We start from the raw sequence: 14,921 nt of genomic DNA on the forward strand, positions 1-14,921 counted from the left end.
CGGGCAGTAACCCCAAAGCTGGAGGAGTGGCTACAGCGGATCCCTGGAAAGACCTCAAAAATCTCAGTCCAGACAGGTGCAGTGGTAGGAACCGATAAGTTACTCCACAGGACCCTTAAGCTCCCAGGGCTCTGGTAGACGACCCAAGGTTGTGTGAAAAAAATACGTGCAGAGAGTGAGAGAGAGGTTTTTTTTTCCTATGTAATTTTTGGCGTCTTCATATATATACAACCAGGTTCATGTTATTGGCAAGGTGTACTTACAAATTTACTCTGTACACGCAAAATGTTTACAAAGCTATGGTCAGTATAAAAAAATAAAAAATAAAAACAGAAAATTACTTTTATTTTGAAGTTCCCAACCGGATATGGCCCTTTGTAGCCTTGCTAGCTTCCCACACTGTCCACTCAGTTCTGAAAATCGCGAGTAGTTATTGTCCAGCCCCGCTCTGAAGTAAAGCACTTCCATTAAATGCAGCCGTGAGGGTCGAAAAGAAAGAAAGCTTGGAGTTTTTATTTTATTTTTATTCATCTACTTGGTTAATGTACGTGTTTATGGGTTAGAACATTTTCAGTCTCGGATCATCAGGTTTACCCTGCCTGTCCCTGCAGACTTTGAAAAACAGAACTGTCTGTCTCGGAATGTTGACTTTGCTGTCAAGGTAGGTATTTTTCTGTTTTTTCTAAAAGTGGTTGAGGACTAAAATTAAAGTCCAATAAGTTTATAGGTTTGTGTTTATTCGTTAGAACAATGTTATATGCGTTAAAAAAAAAAGCACGGCTTAGGTATGAAGGCAGTCCTTTAGCTCAGTCTGTCTGTTCCCCATTAGTTGAAGTTAGCTTAGAACTTGACATAAGAAAAGTTAAATTATATTTTAGATTGACGAACAGTAAAGTCTTTCTGACGCCTTTTCTCACTAGACTCCCCCTTTCTTGTTTATGTATCGATGTATTTATCATCTCCTGCGTCAGACACGTCAAGTTTAGTCAAAACAAAACGCCTCTCGTCAAAGAACCACATTCATTTCCTCCTCCGACTTTAGATTCCGTCCAGACCGTAAATCAAGTTTTCTTATCAGCGACTTGTAGGAAAAATAACCCTTGTGTTTAAAAACAAAGGTTGATTTAGATTATTATTGGTAAACTTTTCAGAAAATGTCCAAAGTGTGTTTGGAAATAAAGTTCTCAGAAAAGTAAAAAAAAAAAAAAGCTTTGAATAGTAATAATAGTAATACTACTAATAATACTAATAATAATGACTGCACAGTGGTTAGCGCTCTTGCCTCACAGTAAGAAGGCCCTGGTTCAAGTCCCGGCTGGGGTACCTGAAACAGAATATCAATGGATCAATGGGAGACCTTTCTGCATGTTCTCCCTGTGCATGTGTGGGTTCTCTCCGGAGTCTCTGGCTTCCTCCCACTGTCCAAAAGCATGCTTCATAGGCCATTCTAAATTGTCCATAGTGTCAGAGTGAATGGATGTGTGATATGTGTCCGTGCGACAGACTGGCAACCTTTCCAGGTTGGCTGGGATAGGCTCCAGCAGCCCCATGACCCCAAAAGGGATAAAACGGAAGAAGATGAATGAATGAGTTATTATTATTCTTAACTCTCTAGAGAACTTTTTCTAGCAGTAAAGGAGTAGAAATGTTCCCCATTCCTATTGTTTTGGTATAGTCTAAAACTGTTAGCTTACTTACTTTTTTTTTAATTGTTTATCAATAGCACACCAGAGTTTTAAGAAATGCAGAATGTTCCTCTTCTGCCACTCTTTTGTTAACATATGACCACTTTAACTGTATTACTGTGCCAGGAACTTCAGGACAGGAACTCTAGGAAGCACCATTGTTGCACAAACATGTTTAGCTTAAGTAGGTAATTTGGACTTTTGTTTACAGTACTTTTATGCAAGTAGGCAACAGTTGCACAAGTGTTTATATAGAAACTTGCTAGTTCGTTCAAGCAACAGGTTTTCTAAAAGAAAGAAAAACAATAGTAGATTTGCATACAGCAGTGTTATCTGTAAACATTTGTCAAATACTCTAAACAAGGCGAGTAAATGTGCCAGGAAAATGAACAGAGCAGCCGATGACCAACTTAAAATTTCAATGGCTCAAATAGTCTAATGTGCTTTTTCAAAAGAGCTGGTTTAACTCTTTTTGTCTCATCCAAATTTTAAGAAGTCTTCAACATTATCTGCAATTTTCCTGGATAGATTTTTAACGATATGAGAAATTTATGGAAGAACTCTCATCATCGCTCAAGATAGGAAGAGAGAGCTGTTAATGGAAGATTGTCATTCAGAGAAGCAAATTTGCACTATTTTAATCTCTGACACGATGGAAGAAACAGACGCAACTTTAAACGAGACTGACAATTTCTATTTTATTTTAATATTTCAGTAACAGATCCTTTGAGTTATAATTGATAGATTTGGTTTAAAAGAACTCTTTAAAGTATTCTATTTTGACTATTATTTTTCACACTATAGACCCATTTTAATGAAAATAGTGCTTTTGGTGTTTTTAAAATGTTCTTGTCGAAGTTTTTCGTAATAAAAAATGAAAAAATACTCTTTGAAGAAGATTGTAAAAAATACAATCGGTAGGCTACAAGTTTCCTGCTCCACTCTATTCTGATGCATCCATTGCAGACAAACATTTTAATTTTTCTCGTTCAAGCTGGCATCTGGATCACCAGTGACTGTAGGACTGGATAACTCCAAAATTGCTCTGTATTTTTGTTGCACCGGTAATGTTAGATTGGGATTGTGAGGGGCTGCAAACTTGCAGGAGAGAGTGTAAACAGATGGAAGTAGGGCCAGGCTTACTCTACGTCAAAGGTCCCCACCTACAACTCAGTGGCAAATCTCTGAAGAACTACTGCGGCTCTGCAAAAACTATGTCAGAGAAAACACCAGTTTTTGGCATAATCATAATAAAAAGACCACTGGGAACGATTTTTCAAGAGATCCAAAAATAACTGGAGTGGGTCTTTAAGAATGTGTACAAAGTTTGGTACTAAAGTTATGCTTTTTGGAGTAATAGTAGACTTTTTGAAGCTAATTTAAGTGCATTTTATAATAGCACTTGGCCACTCCTACTTGTGTGTTTCCATCAAGGGGAGAGTAAGTGGTAAAAAAAAATCTTTAACAATAAAATATACATTAAAAATTCTGTAGACCAAGATAGCTAGCTCCCACTGACAAAACACAGAGTTGAACAAAATTAAATAGAACTTGACAGCAGAAAGTAAAACATTTTCAATTTTGTAACTACCACATTCCAAAACATCCTGTTAGAGAAAGGCACTCTCGGTTGCTTAACAAATCAGATGACATGCCTCAAGATCACTGGAGAGTTCCTAATGGAGCTGCATGTTACTTTTATTTGATTTTTCTTTAAAAGTTGACTGAAACACCCAATCTACCCAGAAAAACCCAACTTAAGTTATAGGCTTCACCTCTGCGCTTCACCACTGAAGACGACTGCTAGACTCTATAGAATCTGGCGGTCCCTTGGCTGTTACCAGACTCCAATGGAACATGTCAAACATACCCAACAGGGGGTTCCTCATAACACACCAATGTAATTATTCTAAATGACTGCGTGCTTAGCCCCTCCCCCCCATTGTAGTTATCAGTGTAATAAATAATACATTGCAGCTCATGATGCTGGCTTGATCACAGTCAATGCTTTACTCTAGGTTTCCTCTCACATTTGAAATTCTCCCAGAAAATACTTTAAATCACGTGTTCCCTCTGTAATGGATCCTTCTGTATTGCTGCTCTCAATATTGTCCTTGAACTCTTCAGACTGAGGGTCAGGTCCGTTTGTGTTGTTTTATAAAAGCTCTCTCTTTAAACAAGATAGAAACTTTAGTAGCAAAAACAACAATGGGAACACAGTGGGAGTTTTGGGAAACGTAAGGATTGTGTTTTGTTTGGTTCTCTGCAGGCTCATGTCAAATGAAATAGTAGAATGGTGTTTAATATCTTCCTTTGTGGGCCTCATTGTGTTGAATTATTTGTTGCTGCTTGTTAGTTTCAGCTAGTTGTGTGCAGTTTCAAATAGTGACGTTACAATGCTGTGACTCATGGGGCTTTTTAAGCTGTGATTTATGGCACAAACATATCTGCAAAGTCATGTCTTACATGTGTCGATATCAGAAGAAGCAAAATACCTCAAATATATTTGTATTTTGTCTTTTTTTTTTTTTAACATACTCGCCTTTTTTTGTGAGAATTTGTTTTTTCAAGTGTGTACCAGATGGGCTGCTATAGAGATTTAGCAGAGATGGTGGATTACAGTTCACAGAGGGTGAAAACCTGAACTGTGTACTCCAAGACCACAGACCATGGACAGAATTTTAGACGGGAAGGGAAGGATTTTTTGTGAGACAGAGATTTTATTTGATCAGACAGTGGCAGAGTCCACCCTTCTACAGAGACAATCTACAGTACATGTAGTTTTGTAAACACTGCTCTGTTTGATTCAAGTGTGTGCTAATAACTAAAGAGGATGAAAAGTTACTCATTTAATCCCAAAACAAATCAGTTTCTGATGTTTTTGCAGATGTAAATGATTTTTTGTTTCAAATGATAAATTATACATTTGTGGCTATGTATGCATGAGTTTAAGATGTAAAACAAAATGAAAAATAGTAAATGTATAGCCTTTTTCTACCTCCCTTGAAGGCCCAAAGCACTTTACAGGCACAGTCCCATTCACCCATGCACACACATTCACACACTCATAGCGGGCCTGTTGCCTAACCCAGGTGCAAACCCATAACCACATTGTTTTGCCCAAGGATGCTTTGACACATGGGCGGTCAGGGTGGGAATAGAACCTGCTCTACCTCTGCACCACAGCTACCCAAGAGTCTTTCATAAGAAATAAATTTAGCTTTCTGTGTCTTAACCTAGCCTTCAATTCTATTTTTGAATTTAAAGCCCACTGGGAATTAGCAAATTTTCTTATTTACTATGTCAATAATTACAAGTGTAAGATGTAAATACTTACAAGATGTAAACTGTTAGTAAATTGAGATGAGTATGTGTCACAGTATGAATGTTTGACTACCGGTACATGTTTTATTTAAAAAAAATCAGTAAATTAAGGGAAAAAACTATTGTTTTTTGAGTGTTTCCATAAATATCTCTGGGATCTTGTGCTATAAACTGTACGGATTTTTTTTTATGCACTGAGATTATGTCACAACTGGACTGCACATCTGTTTGGGGTCACTATATTATACTACTATTATACTACTATCATTTATATTTCAGAGATGTGAGATTTGTAAGTCTGCGTATTAGTCAAAGATTATTTTTGTGATCAGAAATAATCGAAGTTAGTGTATGCATTTTGCTTTCTGTCTGCAGCCCGGTACCAATTGGACCGCGCCCCGGGGATTGGGGACCACTGCAGTAGAGGACACATTCAGAAGATGTAGTCTCTCTTTTTGTTGGAGTGTGCTTTTGTCACAGTTTTAACTGCAGTGCAGAACGGCCTTGAATCTGTTGGCACCTTATTTTGCTGTTTTCATTCAAGGAAAAGGCAAAAAACACTTTCTACATTCATTTTCATGTCACGTAAACAGCCTTGTCAGGATAACCGATTTGGTTTCTTTTGGTAGTTTCTTGAATACTATCCTTAGTGTAGCAAAGCACTTGTTATTTCTATTTTTGTGAAGTCTTCTCTAATTACCCCAGGCATGTTTTTTTTTTGCATTTCTGTTTTTATATCTAATTTGTTATAATGACTGTCTTTGACCCTAGAAACACATTTTGTTACAACCCTAAAATATACAATTGGTATGTTGTCATTGCAGCATTTGTTTTAGTCAAAGGACTGCAGTTCCCCGGACCTGTGGATGTAGCTGTAAACCATTATCTAAAGACTGTTTCACAGAGCCGTACTGGGAAAGTAGGCACAATCTGCTCTGTCTTTGACCGATTTATAGTGATCTCCAGGGAATGTACATGTCTTGCCCTTGCACAGTGCAAATACTTGCCCTTCATAGTGCGCTTCAGTGTTGCAAAACCTAAGTGTTATGTTATAGACCAGGGGTCTGCAATCTTTCAGACTAAAAATGTGGCCCATTTGGGCCAGTTTCTGACAACCCGGTGAGAACTGCATAGGACCACTTCAGCGTTTTTAAAATCTACTTAATTTACATTTTTAAGGCTATCAAGCCATTTATTTATAATATGTAGCTTTTAAAAAATGTAATCATTAACAGGGTTACATTTTTTTCTACATAACTATTTCAACTTTTTTATTTTTGCCAACAGCACATACAAGTTCCTTTCCAAAAAAGATACATCCTGTGTCAAATAAGATCCTCCTTACGTGAATTAAAAAATCATGAAAGCCAATTTAAACATAATGTTTCCTATCATTACAACTTTAGTGCGCCTTTATTGTATTTCTCCTTTTATCCATTTTCTTTAGATCTATGCATGTATTGTATTCTTTAAGAACATTTCCTCTGAACAGCAGCTAGAAACTTTAGTGAAGCAAAAGATAAGAATATGGGCTTCATTTAAATATTTAAATTGTAACAACAAACCACTTTACAGTAGATTTAACCTTAAACCACCATTTTGCTCAGTTATGGGAAATTTTATATTGAAATGAACTTCAATTAAAGAGACCTAATTTCATTAATAAACTTTTTTTTAACTAAAACAAAGTTAACAAAAATTTATATATATTTCAATTGTTACTATTTTTCTCCAAAAAGTCACAATGAAGGGATAAAAGAACCACATGTGGCTCTGAAGCCTTATGTTGTAGACATAAATTACTAGATAAATACTTTCATCTAGTAATTTGAAAGTAATTTTTTTCCCATACCATTCATATTTGCACCTTTGCTAAAATAAAAAAAAAACAACGTAAAAAAATATTTTCGTAAAAAGATGCTTTTTAGCTGTTCCTATGGAAATGCATTGTGAAGATACAACATGGCTCCTTTCCCTTAAGGCAGCTGCAATTACTGTTGTACTTGGTGAGATTATTACATTCACAGCTGCTGCAGGGAGGCCCATACGTGCTGATGCTCATGGCAGATTGGCAGAATTACTGACTCCTAAATCTCCCCCTTTTCTTGTTCCTGACATGTATTCTCTACACAGTCTGTCACACACTCACCTTTCAGCTGTGTAAACTGCTAGACATTCTTCAGTGAATCATTTCAAAGGACAGAAACATTTTATTTAAGAATTGGAGAAGAGTTCAGTCATTATTTAAACTTGTTTAAATTAAATCTTGTTAAATGCTATTTAACAAGATTTTTTCTTTAAAATTCTGATTTTACTGTCACTTTTATTAAATCACAATCCTGTATCCTCTTTCTTCCTCTATGATATTATCTAATCATAGAAAAATATACTAAACTGAATGCCAGAATTTTTTGAAGATCTGGTTTGATTCCAGTACAAACGTAAATAATCACTACACTTAAACAGATCTCTGCTCGTTTTCTTTTAATTTTATTACAGAAGGACAGTTTTTTCCTGCACTCACACTACATAAGTGGGTCAACTAGTGTATTTATTTTTAAGCACATTTCTGTTCATGATCAGTGTGATATTTGCCCTGATTAATCTCCAGCTGAGAGGACAACAGCTGGACAGCAGAAACACTTTCAAACACACTTTTTTTTAAACCGTATATGAAATAGTGACAGAGTTTTAGGGCCACCAAAAAAATAAAAAAATTACGAGATTTAAAGTCATAAATGTATGACTTTTTTCTCATACATTTACAATATGATATGATATGATACTCTAGTTTACCGACACAGAACCCCCAGAAACCAGGCTAAACAATAATTTGATTTTGAGTCGCCAAAAGGTTCAGAATTTCTTTGTTTTTTAAACCTATCTAGAAATAAAGCTTCACAAAATGCTCCACATCTTTCATTTTCGAGCATGGCTCAGATAAACAGACAACTTTGTTGTTTTTTCTCATTAATTTATGAAATTTTTCTTGTAAATGTCTCACTTTTTTTCTCGTACAGTACAGACCAATAGTTTGGACACACCATCTCATTCAAATGAATGGGAAGCTGTGTCCAAACTTTTGGTCTGATTATTTAACTGATGATTTAAAGTTGTAAATTTATGACTTTATTCTTGTAATTTAACAGTTTATCAGTTTTTGCTTTTTTTTCTCTCATAAATTTATTACTTTAAAGTCCTAAATAAAAAAAGTGTTTGTAAACAGGCCCTTAAAGTCCGTCATATAAAATATCAAAAAGCACATATGAGTAATAGTAATGCACGCAAGAGAACCCACCATCTAATGGTGACGTAAGTAAAGCTTTGAGCGTGGAGGACCGGCTATGGAGTGGGTGGCTAAGTGAATGAAATGTTCAGGAAGAACGAGGGTGTGAATAACAAAGCAGGTGGGATGTGTTGTAGCAGCGTCACAGTTTTGCAGAACAGCCTGTGAACCAGCAGGAAGGTAAACCTGAAGGTAAAAGAGATCAGAAACTTGTTTGTCGGCTCCATTTTCCGAATTTGGTGCAAAAGTACTGAATGCTGCAGTTTTTCAGAAGACCACCGGAGGTAGATTTCAAAAAGGTGCAAATTCTCATCTACTCCTATGTTAGAAAAGTGAAGATTTTACACCAAATGGTGTAAAATGTAAATGGAGCCCTAGTTTAGAAATATGCAATGCCTGGTGTCAAATACCTGTTGAATGTTTATTGGTTTATTGTTTTTTCTTCATGACAACTGCGGTGGAGCTTAACCTTAATTAGTTGTTTTGACTTTCTTGGAGCTTAAATGATGCATTATTTAAGGTGTGTTTTTTTTTGGCCGGCCAGTAGGTTCACCAAATGGGTGGCCACAACAGAACTTAATTTACTTTGTACCACCCGATCAGCCATTTTTTAAAATCATTTCCTCCATTCAAAAACCTATGGAGAATATTGGAGATTATCTGTCCAGTCGGTATGTTTATTATCTTTCAGGAGTATGTTGTTTATGTTGGGGATGTTTATTATTTAAATGGCGTTCAGTCCATCGATAGGATTTCCTTTTCTACCAGTTTCTGTTTTTTTATCTGCAAATGTCTTTAATGTGACATTCTAACATCACAACATGTCAAAAACTTTTATGTCCTCATACCTCCCTTTTTTAGGGTGCATCTTCGTAAATAATGCTTGGTAAAAACTAAAGTTTTAGTTGTTTAAGAAGAAATATTATGTTTGCTATGGGGTTATTTTCTTTCTATCTAAACCAGGACGACATGCTAGTTTCCTATTGTAAATTTACTTTCCACCCACTTGTGCACCCTACATTTCTTTGTTTACTTGTCTCTTTATGCCTCTCTGCTCCCCTCTATTTTTTTTAACTGTCTTTTTTACGGGTGTGATCCAAACGTTTTTGAATACGTTTGTTAAGTAGCCTGCCACCTTTGACACAGTTAAATGTTATTAAAATAAACTCAAGTGCGACAAGATAGTAGACTTTGAACAGAGCAGCGGTTTATGTTAGTTTACATGCTCTGATTGGGTTTGTTTGCATGTAGCATCCATGAACTTCTAAGACGGGGTTGATTTATTACTCACTTTAAGAGCACTTAACTTGTCAAGAGGTTTAACATTTCAATCAAACGAGATGTCTCAAGATGACTAAAGAACATAATGAGATGAGCACTACTGAGCATTATATGAGGTGCCGTGTAGGACATAATTCAGAATTAGCATTCACAAACACATATGAAATCTCTCACACACACTAGTGAAATGCTTGTATACATACAACTGAAAATGTATTCATTCACATACACATGTGAAATCTCTCACATACACATGTGAAAATGCTCTCACATACACATGTGAAAATGCTCTCACATACACATGTGAAAATGCTCTCACATACACATGTGAAAATGCTCTCACATACACTATCGAAAACGCTCTCACATACACATGTGAAAATCCTCTCACATACACTACTGAAAATGTTCTCACATACACATGTGAAAATCCTCTCACATACACTATCGAAAACGCTCTCACATACACATGTGAAAATCCTCTCACATACACATGTGAAAATCCTCTCACACATACTACTGAAATTTTCGACAGAACGGAAGGCATTTCAGTAGAAACGGAAGTTGGCTGATTATCGCGAGATAATCATTCGTCTGAATCATTCGAAAATGGCAGCCGGTTGCGCAAGGAAAATCACCGAAACGTGTAAGTATATTAAAAAATATCCAGTATCTGTTGTAAAATATATTTGTAAATACTTAAGATGATGTGTTTAATATGTTATATTCCTCAATCAACAACCTAGATTGTTTTGAAGCTCATCAATTTCAGTAATGCTAAAGCTAACGCTAACGCGAATTAGCGCCGAAGGCTAAAAACAAACGCTAGATATTACATCAAAAAGCAGTGACTTCTTACCGTAGTCACAAGTTATTAACACATGTTTTAAATGTGTTCATATATGTAGGGACATACGAGGATGAGGAAAATCCGATCCATTTGCGGATGGAGAAAGATAGCCTGTTTGTTTTCAAGCTAGCTCGTGCCAGATGGGTAGAGACACATGATCAGATTTGACTTCATTTTAATAAACGGTTAATCGTTGTCGTACTGGGTTAAAGGTTTATGTTAAAGACCCAGAAGAGAGAGGAGGAAAGGGCTAGAAGGGAGGAACAGCGACAGGAGAGTCTGTTAAGTTTACTTGAGTTGAAATTATTGTTCTAAAATGTAATGCAGCCATTGTTTTTCCAATTTGTTTAATAAATGTATGAACAAAAATGAATAATTTACATGTATTATTTAAATCTGAGCTATTTTGAACAATCTCAAAAGGACTTTCATATAAATATCAGATGTACATATGTTAATATTTATTTTTATACATGTTAACAATAATCCTGGTCTTCTAGAGTCATGTGTGTCACAGTTGGAGCTGAAAGGAAAGCAAAGATTTGTCCTTGCAGACAGACGTGACTCTGCTCGTCCTGCATGTTCCTGGTGTTGTCCTGCTGTGGCTCAACATCTGTGGCTAAGCAGTCGCCTTTGCTGATGCACAGAATGTGCAGAATTGAACTGCAGGCAATGATTTTCATTGCAAAGGTTGGTTTTACTTCCAGTGCCCCCAGAAATATTGCTCTCCTCCTCATCTTTATCATGCCAAATGCTCTCTTCACAACAGAGCGTGTTCTGGAGTGGTTCTGGTTGTAACTGCCTCAATGGCATTCCTCATGGGTTCCCTGTAGGGTGTCAGCAGCATGATGGGATGTGCAATGCAGGGATACCCACCATCACCCAAAAGGATCCTTCAGGTGGGTTTGTTTGATTTACATAAATTGGGCTTTTACGTAGAACCCGTGAATCATGGATTGATCCTGGATTCTCAACAGAAATATCTATAAATTTGGCATTATGTGGGAAATAGACATTTTTTTATTTATAAGTTGGACAAGATAATGTGGAAGCTAAGCTCCCCACAACAGTTTTGTTTTGTTAATTGTGCAAAACACCTTGCATGTTGTGCATCTTTAAGACGCCACTAGGTGGCGCTTGCAAAATTCTGAGAAGAGAGAGAGTTTTTCTGAGAAAGACCAGCACGTTAACAGGGTCCGTGGCTGGTGAGCTAAAAACGAAAAAGGAAGTGCAGTTGCCTTTTCATGTCGGTGGACTAATAAACAACTGAATTCTATCAAGCGGCCTCCTCATCTCTTTCAAGAGTGCAACAATTAGAGTCACATACAGCATGCATTTTAATGGAATAAAAGAGCTTCCTGTTAAAATAACAAGCTGCATTTTCTTTTAGGGCCTTTATTCTTATGTGGCAGCCATCAATGCTCCTTGTGACCCTTTGGAAGGAGAAAGACCAAGCGAGCTGCTAAAATCCAGAGGCGACTTATGGTAGTTCATTCCCACTGGGAAGCTGGGTGACCCTGCTCATCAGCTGGAGGATGCGGTCTGCCGTCCTGTGGACAACATCGCTCACGGTGGACCGTGTCATGTCAAAGACTCTGGCTACCACACTGTAAGATGTGCCACACGCCAGCCAGAAAAGAAACACCAGGACGTCAGTCTCCTGTGACCCCCCAGAGTGTGAGGAACCCGAAGCTGATGCTTCAGGACCATCGACCCAGATGCTCGATGGTCCTGCGGGTCAACCGAAAATCCAGTCTTGTGTCGGACTGACCGTCAGCGTAAAGGGCCAGGACAGACACCTTTGTGTTGGTAAAGCAGTAGAGACGTGGAAGACCCTGGAAAATGCAACATTAATTATTTCATTGAGGAAATTAAATCACATTTTTTTAATGTTTCTATTTATTTTGATGTCTTACATTTTAGATTATGAAGTATTTATTAATTCTGGAAAATCTCGTGGTTTTTATTTGGCTGGGTTTTTGGATTTTCATTTAAACTTTTAAAAATGAAAGTCTTTGTTTTGTTTTTGTTTAAAACAAGTGATATGGTTTGACTCTGAATAAAAAATTCTAAACTTTGAACTCACAAGTGTTTCATGTAATTGGACTACACAACTCACTTGAAAAAGAATGTTAAACTCTTACCCAGCAGACTGTGTAACCTTGAGCATGATTAGTAACAAAGTTTAAGTTAAAGTTTAGGTTTAACTAAAAAAAAAGCTTTAAGTTTAACTCACAAGTTATTTTGTCTGGTCAGGGCATCCAGAGGAAATCTTCTGAGATGTCTGCTTGTCCTTGCCGTCCTTTGATGCTGCATATCTGCTCGTTTTAAGTTTGATCTCACGAAAAACGGTTGAATTATTGCCAGGAACACGGACAGATTCATTTTCAAAGCCATTTTCAGTAAGGTGTAAGAAAACTACAGAAAAAAAATGCCTCCTTGCAAGAGCCCGTTAATCGTTCAGCGGCACAAAAACAAAATAAATATTGGCATGAAAAAATAACTTGGGGGTTTATTTATGAACAAATACATTAAATCAACACCAAAGTGTTTGTAATTTAATTATTCATAAATCAGTCACGTTTTCCATGATCAGAACACAGCAGATTCATAAATAGTCTTTGTAAAATGTTCATATTTATTATGTTTTTACTCTGACAAATAAGTGTCATTCTCCGCGTTAAATAGGAGTAGTTCGCCTCCAGACCAGGTGATGGCGGTAATGCGCCACTTTGTTTCCGTGTCAAGCGCGTTATGAACAACACCCAAAAGAAAAAAGTACTGAGCACGGGTGTCTGAATTGCTTTTAAATTCAGAAAACTATATAGAACTATATAGTTCTGCACTATATAGGGTTTTAGTAGTTAGGGATCAGGGCAGGAATTCAGACACAGGTTCATTTCCACTGAAATGCCTTCAGTCGAGCAACTTCGTTTCTAACAATAAAGTAAAAAAAAAAACGTTTCTACTGAAATGCCTTCCGTTTCTATTGAAATTTTCACATGTGTATGTGAGAGCATTTTGGATAGTGTGTGTGAGAGCATTTTCACATGTGTATGTGAAAGCATTTTCAGTAGTGTGTGTGAGAGCATTTTCAGTAGTGTGTGTGAGAGCATTTTCAGTAGTGTGTGTGAGAGCATTTTCAGTAGTGTGTGTGAGAGCATTTTCAGTAGTGTGTGTGAGAGCATTTCACATGTGTATGTGAGAGCATTTTCAGTAGTGTGTGTGAGAGCATTTCACATGTGTGTGAGAACATTTTCAGTAGTGTGTGTGAGAGCATTTTCAGTAGTGTGTGTGAGAGCATTTCACATGTGTATGTGAGAGCATTTTCAGTAGTGTGTGTGAGAGCATTCCACATGTGTATGTGAGAGCATTTTCAGTAGTGTGTGTGAGAGCATTTTCAGTAGTGTGTGTGAGAGCATTTTCAGTAGTGTGTGTGAGAGCATTTCACATGTGTATGTGAGAGCATTTTCAGTAGTGTGTGTGAGAGCATTTCACATGTGTATGTGAGAGCATTTTCAGTAGTGTGTGTGAGAGCATTTCACATGTGTATGTGAGAGCATTTTCAGTAGTGTGTGTGAGAGCATTTCACATGTGTATGTGAGAGATTTCACATGTGTATGTGAATGAATACATTTTCAGTTGTATGTATACAAGCATTTCACTAGTGTGTGTGAGAGATTTCACATGTGTATGTGAATGCTAATTCTGAATAATGTCCTACACGGCACCTCATAGCATTATCTTTTTTTATGTATGTTGCTTTTATGTTTTCTTTCAGTGGGTAGAATGTGGATTGTACCACTTCTTGTGGTAAAGCAGGTTAAAAGCTGTGAATTTCGTGAAGAAAGACCAATGTTTTCCTGCTCTATAAGGAAATACTCAGCTTTAAAAAAAAAAGATTGTTGAGTTGTTACTTTTCACAGCTCATTCTATATTGGATTTTCGTCCAGTACAGCAATGTTTGAATGTTGTCTTTTGTTGGTTTGAGCTTCATTTAACGTAATAAGACAAACAGTCTGCCAGTGTTTAACATGTGCTGCGAGTTTCATGTTTTTTGAAGTTTTAAAACCCAGAGGAAAAAAAGATCTTTTCAAACACAAAATCTTGCATAATAAAAGTAGAAAAATAAAAGTATCTCTAGTAAGAGGTCAGTAATATTTGTTGAAAGAGTGGAGGTGCAGTTTGTTTTGTTTTATGAAAGCCTTTCTACAATTTCTTCTGATCCCTCACATCAGAGATCTTTACTTTTGTTGAAAGTAATTTTAAGGAAATTAATTGAAGGCACTATTTTTTTATTAGACTGCACACAACCTAAATAACTTATGTACTATAGCAAAAGACATTGATGTTAATTTCTTTAAAATAGTGTCAGACATTGATAAATCGTATTTATTCACAAAAGTGAACATTTAAATTTAGAGGAACGTTTAAATTTAAAGTCACAGGGTTTAGAATGAGTTAACTCTGCAGTTCATATGGAAAATCCGTCTAA

At 36.6% G+C, this 14,921-nt stretch overlaps 1 protein-coding gene across 2 annotated transcripts in view; it reads left to right on the top strand.

Moving 5' to 3' along the window:
- The first annotated feature begins 393 nt into the window (after nucleotides 1-393).
- Nucleotides 394-14,921, top strand: part of lzts2 (leucine zipper tumor suppressor 2) — a 32,850-nt gene continuing 18,322 nt past the window's right edge. For both annotated transcript variants that reach the window (XM_011488367.3, XM_011488365.3), the window contains exon 1: nucleotides 394-661. Coding sequence is in view for 1 of the 2 variants with exons in the window: in XM_011488365.3 (XP_011486667.1) it covers nucleotides 642-661 (20 nt within the window). In the remaining variant the exon portion in view is untranslated. The remainder of the gene's footprint in view (nucleotides 662-14,921) is intronic.

Source organism: Oryzias latipes, chromosome 19, assembly GCF_002234675.1.
Source record: "Oryzias latipes chromosome 19, ASM223467v1".
NCBI lineage: Eukaryota > Metazoa > Chordata > Actinopteri > Beloniformes > Adrianichthyidae > Oryzias > Oryzias latipes.